At 49.8% G+C, this 17,975-nt stretch overlaps 1 protein-coding gene and 1 long non-coding RNA gene across 2 annotated transcripts; one reads left to right on the plus strand and one right to left on the minus strand.

Annotated features, from left to right (window-relative positions):
• Nucleotides 1-49: 49 nt before the first annotated feature.
• LOC125323911 lies at nt 50-1,554 on the minus strand. The gene is made up of 3 exons (XR_007202697.1): nt 1,148-1,554; nt 924-1,073; nt 50-207 (listed from the first exon to the last, which is right to left on the minus strand). It is a non-coding gene; the product is annotated as an uncharacterized LOC125323911 (long non-coding RNA).
• A 232-nt stretch (nt 1,555-1,786) lies between these two features.
• On the plus strand, nt 1,787-17,750 carry TTL (tubulin tyrosine ligase). The gene is made up of 7 exons (XM_048299241.1): nt 1,787-2,041; nt 5,763-5,841; nt 7,530-7,762; nt 10,864-10,999; nt 11,092-11,361; nt 12,260-12,403; nt 14,660-17,750. Exons 1-7 carry the CDS (start codon nt 1,885-1,887, stop codon nt 14,775-14,777), a joined length of 1,137 nt encoding a protein of 378 aa, XP_048155198.1. The 5' UTR covers nt 1,787-1,884; the 3' UTR covers nt 14,778-17,750.
• Nucleotides 17,751-17,975: the final 225 nt, after the last annotated feature.

The raw sequence follows: 17,975 nt of genomic DNA on the forward strand, positions 1-17,975 counted from the left end.
ATACTGAGTGTGAATCATGCAAACCCAAATAAGCTGTAATAAATCCAGCTGGGTGGTAATTTATGGTTTATTTTAAACCATAAACTGTAGCTACAAATATTTCTTGTCTTTAGAAAAGGTCCGGACAATTTTCACGCTGAAGCTCAAAGCCAGCAAAAAGGACATGCAGGAATCCCACTGAGAATGGGTTAACTGCAAGCATTTTCCCTACAGACACAAAGAAGAAAAAAGGTTTTCCATTTAAATCTAGTGTGTATGCAAGAGCTATACTTTAAGGTATAGAAAAAACCAAAATGAAACATAACAACCAAAAACCCAAAAAACCAACCAACCAACAAGAAAAAAAAACCCAAACAAACAAACAAACAAAAAGAAACAAAACCAAACAAAACACAAAAAAAAAACCCCAAAAGCAAAAAAAAACCCCAAACCCCAAACACAAAATCCACCTTGCTACAGGAAACTTTGCATGGAATATTGAGCAGTTCATTACTGGACTCCATTCTGCTTACTGGTCTGATACATTGATCTTAACTTTATGGAATATCTTTGCCTCTTCCACTTAATTACGTAAACAACAGAGATGAACCACCAAATTATCTATCAACTGGAATTCCTATAAATTTGGAATCCTGATAAACAGCACGTGCCCAAATTGGGAAGAGGGAATGGCTTCAGGATCTGAGTCCCAGGTGCTCTGTGATTCCCTGGGCTGTGAGGTGTTTTAAGCTAAACCATGCACAACACCGTGAGAACACACACTGAGGATGCATCTGAAAACAGATGCAGAGGCACATCCAATCCCAGGTTCAAGAGCACCTCCTAGCAGAAACAAGCTGCCTGGAGAATTTTTTTAGCTGCTATAAGAGAGTAGCTATTTTTTAAATTAATTTTTTCCATCCATGAATCACTTAACACCTTACCTTGTGCTGTCAAAAAAAGAAAAGGCAATGTGCAGGTCGTGACCGATCTATGTTTCCTTCAGCAAAAGGGTCTTTATTTCTTGGAAATATATCACGATTTACTGCAACCAGCTAGAGCATGCAATGCTGATGTCATTACTCATACAGTAACTGTAGGAAAAACAGAACATTAACCAACTCAAAACCTAAGAATTTTCATTACTGATAGGTTTGTTAAGACAAACCTGATTTGTGGTGGGGACGAAATCTGACTTCCAAGTTTTCAATTTGTGAGGTATCTTTGGTCTGCTGCAGGTTTGTTTGTGAGGAAGACAGAAGTGATGGTAACAAACAAGAAGACCTTTTCACATCCAGAAAGACCAAATTGGGTTGTAACGTATGAGAAGACAAGAAGTGAAGAGTCAAATGGGTTAGGAAGAAGAAGATCGACTGGCTCAGAGCTGAGCTGCAGCCCCGGGACTCGTGTGCACAGCACCGACACCCACGGCTGGCGGTCCGAGCCCGGCGGCGGCGACCCACGGGGAGGGAGGGTGAGCATCCCCCGCGGGTCTTGAGCACCGGAGGGGAGCGGTGGGGGCAGCACTGCAGGGACCAAGCCTGGGCTGGGGGACAGGGGACACCCCGGCCGGTGCCGCACCGGGGAGCGGCGGCAGGCCCGGCCCGCTGCGGGCGCCCGGCGCGCATGGCCCCGCCCCCGGCGGCTGCACGGCGTAACGGGGCGGGGAGGAGGAGCAGCAGGAATCGGATCAGGATCAGGACCGGGATCAGGAGGGCGGTTCTGGTTCCGGGTCAGTCCCCGCCTGGGCAGGCTGTCGGGCGGTGAGCGGGGGCGGCGGCCCCGGCCATGCGGAGCCGGGCCGGGCGGCGGCGGCGGCCGCGCAGGGCCCTGCCTGGGCTGCGGCGGGGCCCCATGAGCCGCCGGGGGTAGGGCGGGGAGCCCCTTCCCCCCTGCCCCGCCACCATGTACACCTTCGTGGTGCGGGACGAGGGCAGCAGCGTGTACACCGAGGTGAGCCGGCTGCTGCTGGCCAGCGGGCAGTGGCGGCGCCTCCGCAGGGACAACCCCCGCTTCAACCTGATGCTGGGCGAGAGGAACCGGCTCCCCTTCGGCAGGCTCGGTAAGGGTCCTCCCCGCGCCCGCCCCCGCCGGCAGCAGGGCCCGGCTTCTCCCTGGTCCTCTTCGGTCTGTGGCTGCCACTGTGCCCTGCCGTCCCCGGTGTCCCCCGCCGCGGGTCGCCGCAGCCTTCCGCCACCGCTGTGGGCACGGGCGGGGCGCGCCCCGGCAAAGCCCCCGCGGTTCGGGAGGCGGTGCCCGCCAGCCCCGCTCGCCGCCCTGCCGCTGTCCCCGCGGCTCCCTGTCCCCGGGACTCCCCGACCCGCGGCTCCTTGGCACTGCGGCTCGGCGGCCACCCCGACCTCCGGCGCCCGAACAAAGCTCAGGCACTGCGGGATCTCTGTGCAGCCGCCTCCTGACGCCCGGCAGGGCTCTCTGCGGGCCCTGCTGACGGCAGCCAGGCCTCGAAGGATCCCCTTCCCCAGCTCCCGGAGAGTGATTTCACCGGTGCTCCCCAAAACACCCGCGCCCAGCTTGAGGCCTGAGCGGTGGTGCAGCAGTGGGAGGGGCGGGGATGGGAAAGGGGCACCCGGAGACCCCCCTGTGACAAGTTTCAGACCTCAGGATCCCGGCCCCTCGTCCGGGTGGAGCCCCTGCTTCCCGGAGTGCCTTCCTTGCCCTGCGGCAGTGCCCTTGGGGCTGTTTGCACCACTGCAGGGGGCTTCCGACAAACAGCGTGCGCTTGTGGGGTCGCGGTGGTTCCAGTGTCATTCCCTGCCGGGTGCTGAGCAGGGACACTGCGGTGCTGAGCTTATGTGTTATGGGGGTGTTTCTGCTGTTTGACACAGGAGGCAGAACAGGACTGAGCCGGGCACGCTCAAACCTTCACTCCAGAGCTGAGGCTGGTGGGGATGTGCCTCTGCAGGGCTTGGTGAGGGTGATGGCACTAGTCCCTGCCTGGAGCAAGGTGTGGGTAATTCCAGAGGCCCTGTGTATGTAGGGCCCCATACACCCCCTGCCCTACCACCTTTTCCCCTGCTACCTGGCCCCCACTGTCGCCCTGCCAACACGCAGGGTTCTGGGAGCTGCCCTGTGCAGGTTTGTCCCACGGCACAGCCTGTCCCATGGCACAGCCACCCTGGCCCTCTGCCCCGCTGGATGGTGCAGAGCCCAGGAGCAGGGAGGGAGAGTGCCCATAAGCAGGGGGAGCCGAGCCAGGCACTGGCAGTGTTGCAGGGTGTGGCGGGGAGCAGGGATGCACTGTCATCTCGGTCCTGGTTTCTTTCTTTCTGGGGTGATTTTGCAGCACTGCTTCTGGCTGGAGAAACATCAGAACAGGCCGAGCCCCCTCACTCCAGCAGCTCTGGTGCAGGATGGCTTTGCAGCCCCTTTCTTGCAGCAGAGACTCATCTCTGGCTGCTCTTTCAGATTTGCAAGTCACCAGCTCCAGCACCTCTCCCTTGTCTCCTCCACATTTGTGAGTGGAAAGTCCCCATCACATGGCAATGCCATCTGGTCACCTCCCAGCACTGGGGTGTCTGCAGCAGGCAGGGAAGCGCCAGGAGAGGCTCAGGCAGTGAGGATGCTCACATGGGCTGGCAGCAGGCACAGCAGGCAGACCTGTGCTTTAACATGCCCAGCATGCAGGACCTGTGAGCATCAGGCCTCACTGCAGAACGAGTGCAGTTCTTTGATGAACATGCACAGCACATCCAGCCATGGTGGTCTTGTGGCCATCTCTAACTAACCCCTTCCATCCTCCAAAAGTGTCCTGGGGTGATAGAAGGGCTTCACTGAGCCTTTCAGCATGTGTTGCCATGGGATGCCCAAAAACTCAAACCATTTCTCAGAGCCAAGACACATCTATAACCTGTGGAGAAGGGACCATGCTTTGGCTCTGGCTTCTTTAAACCATCCTCCGATTGCAGGAACTGGTTGCCTGAAATCAGTAGATTCAGACCAAAAATAACATGGTTATTTTGGTACATTTTCCAAAAAGCTGTATCTTCTCTGGTTTGTCTTCCTGAGCAACTGTTGCATCAAAGCTGGCTTGGTTTTCCTAAGGGCTCTACTCAGTGGAAGCAGACATTAATTCGGGGAACTGTAGGGATTTGCATTACTTAGGGCCTAAGCTGGATCACGGAGAGAAGTGGGGACTCTAAGCATGCACCACTGTCTCTGCCTAGCTGCAGGGACCTCTGTAGCTCTCACTGATAACCTAATTCCTGGGGGATTGCACCCTTAAGATGTGTCTGGGTCCAGAAGAAAAGCAGTTTGTGCTGAGGGGATGGAAAGGAGGAAGAGGCTGCAGAGGCCTCATGTAGCAGGGGGTGCTGGGCTCTATGCTGTGCTGGCCAGGAGAAGATTGCCACTTTGGTCAGTGCCTTGGCAGCTTTTTAATCCCCACTAAATGCATGGCACAGACCTTACAACATGCCCCAGAAGTTTCCCTTCCTGCCTCGTGCTCCCTGTTTGCTGGCCACCCGACTCTACATTGCAGCCCACTGCTCCGTGGTGATGCTCAGGAAACCAGTGAGGATGTGTCTCCCCAGGATAAACTGGAAACAGAAGAAAATATGAGGGGTTTTATTATTTTCTTTTCAGGAAAAAAAAAAAAAAAAAAAAAAACAAACCTAGCCATGCTGGCTGCACATTGAAGTGCCTGAAGTTACAGATCTTTTCTGCAGGATGGTTTTCAGCTATCTTGTATTTAAAGATCTGTGAATAAAAGTGACCCAGGTCAGGGAAGTGACTTTCAGGCTGAAAATAGATATTCACTCTCTATGATCTTGCAGCTGCCTGGTATTTAAGGTGATGTTTGCTCCAGGCCTTTTATCCCAGGCAAGCACCAAGGAGGATAAGTAAAACTCTGAATCCTTTTTCAGGATTCTGGTCCCTCCCAGAGAGCTTCCAGCTGAGCACAAGTGTTTCTGTAGTGTGAAAAGGTGAAGGCAGGAAGACTGTGGTGTGAAGTCCAGTGTTGGTAAGGAGGTACCCATCTGTTTAGCACTCTTTGTGGCACTGCTGAGGCCACAGTGGGATACTGGGGCCAGTTTGGGACTTCCCAGTGCAAGAAAGGCTTAAACACCCAGGAGTGACTATAGCAGGGGCCATCAGGATAGTCAAGGGGACACAGGTTGGCAGCCAAGCACTGGGACAAGGACTTAGAGAAGCAGTAGGATCTCCATCTTTAGAGATACTCAGACTTTGACTGAACAAGAGGTTGGACCAGAGATTCCCAGAGGTTCCTTCCCACCCCAGGTGTCCAGTGGGTCTTGTTGCAAACTGCTAGAAAGAAGCAAGACTCCAAGTCTTTCAAGGTTTCCCAGTGTTTTGTGATACCAGGTCCAAGAGGGAATCTTGCTGTACGTGACAAAGAAAAAGAAGCCCTTTGCTAAGCTGTGATCTTTGTGTCATGGTGTGTTTCCCTGCATCCTCCACTTGTATTTAAGAGTTACTGAAATCTTGGTTCTTAAAAACTTACACCAGCAGATGGAGAACGCTTCTGGGTGGTGCTGCCAGTTCCCAGTGTGAATTAGGAAAGAATTATTTTCCTTTGCAATATGGATGTGTCAGATTAAAAACAAATGGGTAACTACCTGGCTTTTTGTAACTGAATGAAAGAAACCACAGGAGCCAGTACCAGTTTACAGCCTGTTTCTGTAATGCAGGGCAAGGAACAAGCCTCCATTTTTTTTCCCCTACTGCACAGGTCCTTTGTACCAAGCAGCTGTTTTCCCTTTATTCACTGAGGAGTTTGTCTGACCTCTGTTTCCCCTTCGTAGGCCATGAACCTGGACTTGTGCAGCTGGTGAATTACTACAGGGGAGCAGACAAGCTGTGCCGCAAAGCATCTCTGGTGAAGTAAGAAATTCACTGAAATGTTAGATGGGCATGGCAGAAGCTTCTCTTCTAACCCTTGTCAAGTGCCGAACCTGTTTGGAGGGTATTTCACAGAGCAGCTGCCCTGGGAGTGTCCTAGCATGTGCTGCCTTCAGACTCCCGGGCTGGTCTCTAGAGCTGTTTGTGTGCACAAAGGCCTCTCTGTGACTTCAGGGGAAATGCCATTTCCACTGAGTTGTATCTACTTGAAACCACAGAGTGTATTGAATCAGATTGGAGCAAAGTCTAGAGGAAAAAGAAACCCAAACATAGCTGCTCTTTTTCCTTGTAGACATTTAATTAAAACCTTCTCCTTTTATTCTCTATTTCATAGAGAGAAGAGACACTAATGTGCCTTTAGCTAATCAGATTTGTTGGTCAAACAAATGCTTGGAGACATCTCCAGGAAGAGGTCTGGGAGTTATTTCTGCATGACCTGCCATGCCAGGATCTCCTGAGGAAATGTGGATGAACTTTCATTGTAAATAACCCTCGTCCCTGTGCAAACTCTGCTCCCACTAGAATATCTTCATGTCAGAGCTCTTGGTCTCCTTCAGCAATTTGATTGCCCATTAGAGTCTGTGCTGCCTCTCACTGATGCAGTCCTGCAGACAGCATGTGCTGATCCAAGGCCTCTCCTCCCCCTGCAAAGAGCCTCTTCCCAATTGCTTTCCTGGCCGTGGTGATGGTGTTTGTCAGAAAGTGGAGGAGTATTTTTAAACAAGCACTTACAGAGCTCCTCAGCTGGATTTCTCTTTAGCCTGTTACCTAGAGTGCTAAAAGCACTTGCACACCTGTTTTTATACCCTGCAGCTTGGCTGACCTTTCTAACTGAAGGGTCAACCGTGCATCAAGCTACTTAGGAACCCAGAGGACAACAAATGACATTCCCCAGAGCTCCCAGAGTGCCACTGACTCACTGCCACCTCAGCAGAGAGGCACAAATGCACAGAAAGAGTCGGCACCTCATGAACTCTACTTCTGGCCTTAAGCAAAGCACGGGCATTTGGAGAGGCAGGCAGCTCCCTTGGCTCTGAAAGAAAACAGGCCTGCGCTCTGCTAACAGGAATTTGCTGGCATCTCCACACATTACTGGTAGGAGAGATGTGCCAGAGGGATCCCAGACACCTTGGGATGTGAAACATGTAGCTGTTTGTGGGTTCCCAGTGGTCTTCATACACAACTGGGACATTCCCAGTGGGAATGGGATCAAGGGCTAAGCACCAGCACAGAGCATTACTGCTCTGGCTTTCCTTTTGCCAGTCATGATCACACCATCCTTCCTGCCCCGAGCCGTGTCAGCAAACACCCCTCCTCAATTCCCTTGTGCAGAGATGATGCAGGGAATGCACCACAAGCTCTAGTTGCATGAAAACGTCTCAGCTGTTAGTTTCATGATATCCATGCTATCAATAAAATGTTCAATGAAAGCATGCAGGTTCTGGTTCTAAGAGTAGTGCTTCGCTGTGGGCTGGGGTTGCCGTGATATCTTTAGGGAAACCCTAATTTCAGGGGTCTAAGGAAAATAGGATAGTTTAGCACAGACTATCTGTAAGCTGCCATTCATCATTGAGCAAAAGAGCCCAGTTAATGATGATCTTTCCTTATTAAACAATCCCCGTGCATGTGGGGACACTCTGCAGATTAACAGCCTCTCTCTCTTTACCCAGGCTAATCAAGACAAGCCCTGAGCTATCGGAGTCCTGCACGTGGTTCCCTGAGTCATACGTGATTTACCCAACAAACTTGAAGACCCCCGTGGCTCCAGCACAGAATGGAATTCACCATCTCATAAACAACTCGAGGACGGATGAGCGGGAAGTGTTCCTGGCAGCTTACAACAGGCGGCGGGAAGGCAAAGAAGGCAACGTGTGGATCGCCAAGTCTTCAGCTGGTGCCAAAGGTTCATTCTCCAGCATCAGGAGCTATTTCTCTTTATTCCTCATTCTTTACATGATCCATAGAGTCCCAGGGTTTGGCTGAGCCAAGCTGGTCTGTCTGTAAAGGGCTTCACCCGCCAACTGCATGCCAGTCAAGCCAGCACGGGGTTCCCGACAAGCAGTGTGGTGTGCACGTGCTACCTAGAACATGCATGGCAGTGAAAGGGCCTGCGCTCCTCTACACATACACCTCAAAATGTGGGAAAGTGCTGCAGGAAGAAGGCAGCAGGGACCAGTAAGTGAGGGGAATGTGGAGAGCAGGTTAGAGGGAGCAGAACAGGATATAAGGAGGCGGTCAACAGGCAGGACAGCAACCTTCAAGGGCAAGGAGCCCAACTCCCCATGCTGCAGCTAAGCTTGCCTTCTCCTGGGTGGAAATCCTGCTTGTCTTTCAACCAGACTCAGATGCCTGGTGCCAGTGGCCTGCCCATGGTCACACCGAGAGACTGGCTGAGCAGCCACGAGCTCAGTGCATCAAAATTGCAGCCAAACCTCAGGGGAGTGTACCAGAGCGAAGACCAGCGATGCAGTGTCTGTCTGTCCATTTAATCTGAATAGGACAATAGATACCCAAGTGGTAATATGTTCTTCCTTGTTCCAGGATCATTCCATCACTCACTTTACAGAAGTAATGAGCTATGAGATAGCTGGACACAGCTATAGAGGCAGTACTTTGATAACTGTGTGCTCTCTGTCAGTTACGGTGTTACCATGGGCACATTATGAGAATGGTGGTATTTAAAAACTTACCTTGCCATGTGTGCAGCAGAGCCCAGCCTGAGGAAGGACCTGGTCTTTTCAAAGGGAACAAGTCCACATGTATTACTCATATTTGCAGAGTCACTTTGGATACAGTCTTGCAAAAAGAGAATGTGAAAGCCAGAACTGGTTGCAGGGAGGCTGTGTGATAAAACTGTCCTTCACACTGGCTTCTCTCTCTGTTCTGCTCTCTTGGCTGAGTCACCAAGAAGTATTGGAAGAGTATTTTCATCAGGAACAAAGGACAGATGAGTCCTTTTGTTATGCCAGTTTGGGAATGTGTTTCTGTGTGGTAAACTGGCAAAAAACCCATCTGGGCATTTGAAAAGGCAGTTGCTGTGGTCTGCTCCAGGCTGAGGAGGTTCAGACTCTTCAGATACTTTATGCAAGTGTGATCTCATCTTTTCTGCACTAAGCAGAGTGGCCTTTTGTATTCATCAGTGTGCTGCTGCAAATTGAAGTGGAAAGCAGAGTCTCATGGTAATATCTTCTAGAGGGAAGTTTTACATGTCTGGGGATTACTTCTGATGAAGAAAGCTTGTTGGTGCTAATTTCCAAGAAATATACAGCTCAGGCACAGCCCCTGTCTTGGGACAGGTCTAAGAGAGGCTTGGTTATCCATCAGTAACAGGAAATTTAAAGGTTTTGGATGCCCTGACTCAAACGTTTTAAGAGTTTGCAACTGTGGCTGGAGGTTTTGGTGTTGTCTTTGAGAGCAGGGACAGCTGCCCCACATAAGCTGCTTTGCTGCCTCACTGGGTTGCTGCCTGGGTGCCCAGTTAGACTGACCCTCCCCTTGGTTTGCCATCTGTCCAGCGTGGAATTGGTGCCTGCTGATCTCCCCACTGCAGAGGCTTTACTGCCTTAGGGATGTTGTTTCCCTCCTTCCCCCAGGACACAGCCTGAAGCTGTGCCAGTGCAAGGTTCTGCCTTGCTCCGCTCTGATCAGGAGACTAAAAAATCTTGCCCCCTGCATAGAGCATGGGTGAGAAAAAGACCTTGAGGACAGACTTCCTGTCAGTGGAGGCTACTGGGATGAATGGGAGGTCAGTAGGGCTGGAAAGCTGAGCAGAGAATGGAGCAGTGGGAGTTCCTGCAGGGCCGTGCTGGCAGCGACCTTCAGAAGTCATAGCTAGGAGCATTTTTCATGGGATGGTCCTGTCAAACTCTGCCTGTGCTCCAAACCTCTATTATCCCTTCAGTTCCCACTCGAAGAGTGGGGGTTTTTTGCACAGTCTTTTCTCAAAAACATTCAGCACAAAATTAAGACTTAAGTCATCAAGTTTGGTCCAAAAAGTTAACGAGTGCCTCAACAAGGCGCATAGTGCCAGAGGAGTGTTTGATAACTCTACCTGAGCTGGCTTATCCCTCATGGCACCATGCTATTCCTTTATGAAATCCCAGAAGGAAAATGGTCTCTCTTCAGTGCTCTGCAACAGAATTTTCCTATTGGGACTCTTGCAAGAAATGAACAGTGACAGCTTCAGCCAAAATGTGGGAGTATTTAAAAGGTGCAGTTCATTTTTTTAATGAAGAGCTTCCACAGCAGGATCACTGACTACATGGATGAACAATTTAAAATAGTACTTTTCCTTATTCAGCAATGATTTTAATAATAACATAAATGAACTCAGTGAGCAGGGCAACACTGCACAAGTGTGCATGTGTGACTGCCTCTGGCAGCCAGAGAAGCCAGACAGGGAAAGAAAGTCTTGAGTCTAGGTTAAAAAAACCCACAAACTTTCCTCCCCAGATAAAAAAGAAAGGCAAAAATCTTTACAGAAAATGTGCCAACCCCCCTGTTCTCTATAAACTGCTGAAAACCACAGAAAAACAAAACCGAATTCATCAAGTGCTACATACAAACACCACCACACTTTCCTACTCCTGCCAAGCTAGATAGGAAGAAAAAAAAGACATAAAAGAAAACAAAATGCCCTCAAACCAAGCAGCTGCCTCACTGCTTGCCCAGGTCTCTGTCTGCTGTGCATCTCCTCACACCTCAGCAGCCACCCCCCTACAGATGTGCCCTGGGCAGGCCGTGCCATATCAGATCCCCTTGATTCCCATTTGCATTAGGCCTGGTTTCTGGGGAGCCAAAGAGCCGTGGCATGGTAAGAAAGAGATGCCTCCACAGATTCGTTCCCACAGAGTGAATGTGACATTGCTTAGGCCAACCCTGGGGCCATAGGCTCTTGCATGTTGCTTTTTGGGCTGATGAGCCACAGTCCACTTGGGGCCTGAAAAACTCCAACAAAGGTGGAAGGATCCTCTACATAATTTTGTCTTCAACTTTCTGTGCCAGGGGAAGGGATCCTGATTTCTTCGGAGGCTGCAGAGCTCCTGGACTTCATCGATGAGCAGGGACAAGTGCATGTGATTCAGAAATACCTGGAGAATCCTCTACTTTTAGAGCCAGGGCATCGCAAGTTTGACATCAGGTAACCCTTTCTGCCTTTGCAATACCAGGTTTCTTTTTATTGCTGTTTGTTTTTGAGCCACTGAGACTAGAGTTTGTTCTCCTGTCCCCCAGGAGCTGGGTTCTCGTGGATCATCAATATAATATCTACCTCTACAGAGAGGGTGTCCTGCGGACCTCTTCCGAACCGTATAACAGTGCTAATTTCCAGGACAAAACCTGCCACTTGACCAATCACTGCATTCAGAAGGAATATTCCAAAAACTACGGGCGGTATGAGGAAGGGAATGAAATGTTCTTCGAGGAGTTCAACCAGTATCTGATGGATGCCCTGAACACAACTCTTGAGAATAGCATCTTACTGCAAATCAAACACATAATAAGGTAGCCAGCTGCCTGCTGCCAAGGAGAACATAACCCTTCAGGGACAGGGATTGTGTGTGGACACAGCTGGGGAAGCAGGCAGACCAAGAAGGGAAGGGTTTCAATTGCATAAATTTAAGATAAGGCCATAAATACGCCCATGTCACTGCTCAATGAAAAGGCACCTCCGTGAGTGCAGTTGCCCCAATGGTATGTGTCCATGTCTCTGTGTTTTGCCAGCTGTGGCTGGAGAAGGATGGAATGAAAAGGGAAGAGAGCAGGTCAAAAGACAGGGCTGGGAGAGGTTGAGATTAAAAAAAGGGGCTACAGGGGAAGTAAAGCTGGACTCAAGTCTGGACTCTGGATGCTTCTTCGCCCACCATCAGCAAGCAGCAGCACATGGCTTTTGCCTAGGTCATCTTACTCAGTCCACACGATGCCAGTTCCCTCCTGGGCATAGAAAGTGCCTGGAGAGAGGTCTTGGTGCTGCAGAGATTCCAGGTCTTGACAAAGCAGTCCTTCCTGAAGGAACTTGCTTTGCAAGTACCCCATTGCTGTTGATTGCACTAAAAAGACATGGCATAACCTTTGAGGGACTTGGAGGCAAATGAGCATGCAGTGGCAATTCCCTGGGGACCTGCTGCAGCCCTCTGTGGCATTGCATATCGTGTTTCTCAGCTTGCCTGACCCAGTAGTGAGGGAGGATGCTGCTCTCCAGCTCTTTGTGAGTAAACTCAGGGGTGTCCCCACGTGGATTTACGTGGTCATGGGATCTCACTTGCACAGACCTGGTTACCATGGCATGTGTTGGACATAACTTGTAATTTGGGGCAGTTCCAGGGCAGCCCCTGTCACTTAACTGTGCAATGCACGTGTCCACAGCAGCCTTAACCCTGAGTTTCTGCTTTTCCCTTCACAGAAGCTGCCTTATGTGTATAGAGCCTGCAATCAGCACGAAGCATCTTCACTACCAGAGCTTCCAGCTCTTTGGCTTCGACTTCATGGTGGATGAGGAGCTGAAGGTCTGGCTAATAGAAGTCAACGGGGCCCCAGCATGTGCCCAGTGAGTAAATCAGCTTCTGGAATACCCTTGTGATGCTACCATTCACATGTGTCACCCAAAATGTGGCTATGTCCCAGCTCCAAGTGAAAAAGGTGAAAGAAAGTGAACGGCAAGGGAGTTTTTCAGGCTAACACTGGACACTGCTCCAAGTGCCAGTTTGGGTTCTTTGCTCCTGTCTCAGTGTTTGGTATCCCCCAGCTTCTTTCCCACATGAGATGGGGCACTAACCTGGGTTTTTAACAAATGGGTTTGAATACAACTTGGGTCATTTTTATTACTCTTGGGTTGAAGTTATGTTTGCAGATTCAATGCTTTGGGAGTCAGATTGTTTCTCAGTCTCTCCTGTGGAGCCACTGGTGGCTGCTCTTTGTATGAACACGTGTTAAATGAGTAGGTAGCATTAAGGGCAGCAGCTGGAAGTGAGTGACTAAATTTGCAGGCAGTAGGACCCCAGTGCCCACTGTGGATGCTGCAGATGTTACCAAATCTCTGAAAACTGGAATAAAGACTCCTTAACACCAATTTAGTGTTAAGAAGGGCATCATTTATTCAGGTCACACGAGGGATAACTCCTGACCTTATGTGCTCACGTGATTTTACAAGTGGGTTGCTTATATACAGTCACTACATATGTATTACAATTTGCCCATTACCAAAAAACCCTCCCCAGGTTCCCAGATTCAGTCCTTGTTTTGGCTGTGCCTGCATTCCTGAGCCAGATGTCTTCTTATCTTCCAGCCGTCCTTGGTGGAAAAGCAGATTTTGCATGCTTTGTTTCTCTGCTAAGAGTTCAGAGGCACAGTAAAAATTGAATTAACCCTTTTGGTATCGCAGAGATTGGATTATAGCTTCTTCCAGCAGCCACAGGGAAGCTGGAACAGCCAAACAGCCCTGGCCATGAACATCTCTGTGTAGGCACAGTGGGAGGTGCTGTATTACATGATTGAGACGACTGCAGGAGACCAGACATTTTTGCTAAGTGAGCATCTGTATCATATTAAAAAAAACCCCAGCAAAACAGAACAGGCCATACACCACTGCATTAGAATTTGATCAGATTAGATTTGATTAAATTAGATTAAATCATCACTAGCAGGAGACAAAAAATGCAGGTCAAACCTACCAGGCAGCCTGTTCAGCAGCCTTTTCAGGGCTACAGCTTGGGGAGCTTTCTGTGTCCAGGATGCCCTGTTCACAGTGTGCATCAGGGTGCAATACTGCCTTGCACCTCCCTGTGTTGCTGTATGGGTAGAATTTGGCTGTTCCTGGATTTGGATTGCAGCAGTGCCCTGTTTGTTTTGTGCCTCTTGGAAGAGCAAGGGCTTTGTTGGGCACTTGGAAGATTGAAAGCAGCTGAGGTAGATTTTGGCTATTTGTGACTTCTCCTGTTCAGGGTTACTCTAATTTATAGCACTCATATCACGCAGCTTCCATTTAAAGAGGGGAAAAAAATGGCTGCTGAAAGCAATAACATTCCCAGGAGCTGAAAAAACATTTTACTGTCACATAGCCCCAGTGCCATGGAGTAAAAGACATTGTTAATCCTGGGAAAAACACCTGTGGTACTAAATATGTCCCAGATGCCAGCGCATTCAGGGAGGTTACACGTGTATTTCCTCCAGCAGAAAATGAAGCTGTTGTTAACTCATCTCAAACACCTTGTCTCTCTTCTCCCTAATCCTGCTGTGCACGAGCTGTGCCATGGTGAAACACATCCCACATGTCTGAGGGTCCTGTGAAGCCCCTGTGCCTGGTCACAAGCTGATGTGTACAGCTGCACCCCAGCACATTTCATCAAACCAGGAATGCATCAGAGCAGCCCCTCTGGGGACATTCCCTTGTGAACAGGGTCTGGTGCAGTAAATCCTAACTCCCTGAGTTGGAAGACTGGTACAGGGAGCCCTGAGATGTTTTCTGCCCCTGTGCATCTTGTGGAGACTCAAGTCTGGGGCCTGAGGGTGTGGAGCCTCTGCTCAGAAGCCTGACCTGACTGTAAACATAGATAATGGGTTTTGTGGTCCTTTGTGAATATTGGGAATTATCACCATGGAAAAAGAAGATAGTTTTTGGTGTAAACAGGGAGGAGGTGGAATAGATACTGCTCTCCTCCTGTTTGCCACCCTGAAACTCCTTGTAATGGGAATAGGATCTTGTAGATCCTGCTGGGAAAATGCATTCCTACATAAAAATTGGCCGGGGGTCTGCTGGTTTGTCCTGCCTGGGTATCTGATTCTCTCTCTCTCTCTCATCTCTTAGGAAGCTGTATGCAGAGCTCTGCCAAGGAATTGTGGATGTAGCCATCTCCAGCGTTTTCCCCCTCAACGACACTGGGCAGAAGATGAGCCAGTCATCATCGATCTTCATCAAGCTGTGATGACAACACAACTGCCACTGCTGTGAACAGGGACAGACTGCACCCCCCGGGTCAGCACAGTTTGGTGGCTTATCTCAGTAACATGCCAAAAAGTGATAGAGACAGGCTTCATATTTTCTGGGAGACCACAGGGAAAAACAACAAAACAGGCATCCTCACAGAGCTGCGATGAGCCAGAGCTGCTCAGATAACTCTGCCTGCATTCACCAAAATCCACTTTAGAAACAGCTCCTGTGACTTTGATACCTGAAACAAATCTCTCTGGGAGAACAACAAAACAACCTTAATATGAAACCCCAGCAGGGATACTGTAATGCTGGATTAGCTCCTCCTTTTCTATAGAGATAACATTGGGTTTTTTAAGGGAATCGAGTGAAGAGAACGATGGAGTTGTCCTCCTCCCGCTGTGTTTATTCTTTCCTCACCTACTGCATCATTAGTGCCTTAGCTTGGCTCCAAATAGGTGACTCCTTTCCTTTGTTCCTGCTCTGTTACATAGAAAGGAGCAAGCTCTCTGGCATCGCAGGGTGCCTAAAACTGGGAACACCAAGAAGTCAGTTTCCTTAGGTTATTTTCCAAGTTGGTGGGCTGAACACCCAGGCAGTGGCTGGCAAAAGGGTGCTGAACTGCAGGTGGTGAATTAACCCAAGCAAGGAAGGTGATTTTCTTTATTTATAGCTATCCCTTTTCGTATTGAGATTTGAATCAATGTCTGTCCCAGTCTGAGGCAGTTGGATTCTGCTTAAAAGAGGTAGAGACACCCCCTCGGAGCTCACCGGCAGGCTGTAGGATTTCCAGCATCACTTTGTGCTGAGTGTTTCAAGTAGCAGAAACCTGATCCCAGTTTCTTCTGAGGCACTGCAGTGAATTTAGGCTCTTCTCTCAGCTTTCACCTTCATATTTTACTTGAGGCTTGAACCTGAAACCTTTCTACCCAAATCCCATTTGATCCAGCCAATTTTACTCTCCTCCGTCTGACAAATACTGCAATCTTCTGCACTGAACACAGTCCACAACTTGATCTTAGCTAGGGGGAAGGTGGGTGAGGTTTTGTAGACCAGGAGAGAGATTCCTGTTTGCCACACATCTGGGAAATCAGGTGCTTTGGGGGGAAGGAGAGGTTAAATTCCTTGAGGTCTCTGAATTTCAGAGCTAACGTCTGCTGCAAGTATAACCTAAATCCCTGTCATGTTTCCTACCTTGTGAAGTGTATCTGAATTTCCAGTGTGAGCCCAGCACATCCCTCTGGCAGGGAGAGATGGTCATGGAAAGAAACTGGTTCCTGTTCCCTGTAACTAACTAACAAGAAGACATTGTGGAGATTACAAGCTGCCTGTATGTAATGGGAAGTGAATTAAGCAATGGAATTTCTGCCTTCCTCAGAAGAACCTAGCACTTTGGCGTACTCACCTCTGCTTGTGATGGAGGTTTCAGAGTTCTTCATGCAGCAAACAATCCTAACAGGAAGGACTGGGTGATAAGCAGGGAGAAGGGTGTGGGGGGAAGGACTGGTTGTGTTTTCTAACCTTATGATAGCACAGAGGTGTCAGAATTTCACTGCAGTCCAGGTAAAGTGTGGTGGTAACACACCAAGGTAAAATGTGGGCTGTTTAGAGTTGTTACTCAGCTTGCAAAGTTCATCACATCTCTCCACTGACATTTTCATGTTAGCTTAGGTGAGCTTAAAAACCGCACCTTTTTTGCCCAGCAGTGGGAAGATCTCAGAGCAATTGCTCTCATCCAGGATGTGTCTGAGATCACAGCTGGGCTCTCATAAGCTCCGAGGCAGACGAGAACAGAAGATTTTCCCCATCACAGTGAATTGAGAAACGCTCGTTTTCTGGGGTGCTAGACCCATCCTTCTCCTCAAAAGGGAAATTTAGATAATGCTTGGTGGTAGAGCCACAACCACAGACGATGCAGCTATTCATACCCTGCCTTTCCAGCTGGGCTTGGGGGAGGTAGTGTTTCAGGGACACTTTAATCCTCTGCTGAATTTTTCAGGAATAAGCAACATCCTCTGGAGGAAAATGTGTAATTTCCACCTTCTCTCAAAGTGCCCCTCAAAGTAAAGCACAGAAGGTAAATGATAAAGGACAGAGAGCACGGTGCCTAAAGTTTTGCCCAAAATATTAGCTGTGAGGTGGAGTAGAGGATGTGTGTGTGGCTGAGGCCTGGGCATTGCAGCCATGGGTGCACCTTGCAAGTGATGCTCACAAGCCCCTGTGAGACTTTTGGTTGTTTCTTTTTTTAGGAATATACAACAATAAATGTTTTCTAGTTTATTTCAGCTAAAAGGTCAATAGAAAAGGTCTTACTCTCTTTCCTGAGCTTTCACCCAGGATACTGCTGGGTTTCCAGAAGACACCTACCATATTGCAGAATGTCTCTAGTCTTAGTTGTATCCCTTCATGTCATCCATGAAGAATTTCTGGCCCAGGTGTTCTGGCTGCGTTGTCCAGCAGGGTCTGGTCCCACTGGACTCTGGGTTTCAGGTAACTCCCACGTGGCTTGTTCCATACAAGTTAGTCATGTTGTGCTTCTGCTGAAATCTGGTGGCTGCCCACAGTCCATGGAGAATGCCGGAGAAGTCTTAAGAAAGGCTCAAACCCTGGTTTCATCCAGGTGACTGTGACCAGTGCCCTTCAGGACTGCTTGCATGTCCCTGCTCCCAGCATTTCTTGTTCTACACGGGCAGCTCTCTCCCAGGAGAGCAACTCTGTGCCGTTCATAACCATGCTCCATGACAGCGTCTGCTGTGGCAGCCCTTGGGAAACCCTGGTGTTGGGAGGATGTGGGGTGCACGGGGCACTGGCCGGCTGGCTGCCCGTCGGGCTCGGGGTCGTGTGCCCAGCTGCTCTCACGTCAGCATGTGCATGTGGGGCTGCCGAATGCCTGAGCTCCCGGCTCTCCGGTGAGCTCACATCTATCCACATCTCTCCTAAACCATCATTAAAACATGCAAACCCCCCAGCCTGTGGTGTTTCCTTGGCGCAGCGGGTCCCTGGGGTGCCAAGTCCCCAGGGAACGCTTCTCGTGGGTGCCTGTGGTGCGTTCCCCCTCTCTCACCGTGCGGGACCCCGGGAATGGCCTCGCCCCCTGGGCTGTCCTGGCACTGGTGGGAGCTGTGGAATAGCGGGGTTGTTCGGGATTCCAGGCGTGCGGAAGTGGCAGAGAGTGATGGGGCTGGGCGGGTGT

This window comes from Corvus hawaiiensis, chromosome 3 (assembly GCF_020740725.1).
Source record: "Corvus hawaiiensis isolate bCorHaw1 chromosome 3, bCorHaw1.pri.cur, whole genome shotgun sequence".
Taxonomy (NCBI): domain Eukaryota; kingdom Metazoa; phylum Chordata; class Aves; order Passeriformes; family Corvidae; genus Corvus; species Corvus hawaiiensis.

Excerpts from the sequence above, each read along its gene's own strand:
- TTL (XM_048299241.1), top strand. The coding sequence starts at position 1,885 with ATGTACACCTTCGTGGTGCGGGACGAGGGCAGCAGCGTGTACACCGAG. Across the intron at positions 11,000-11,091 it reads CATCGCAAGTTTGACATCAG|GAGCTGGGTTCTCGTGGATC; the intron begins GTAACCCTTTCT and ends CCTGTCCCCCAG. Across the intron at positions 12,404-14,659 it reads GGGGCCCCAGCATGTGCCCA|GAAGCTGTATGCAGAGCTCT; the intron begins GTGAGTAAATCA and ends CTCATCTCTTAG.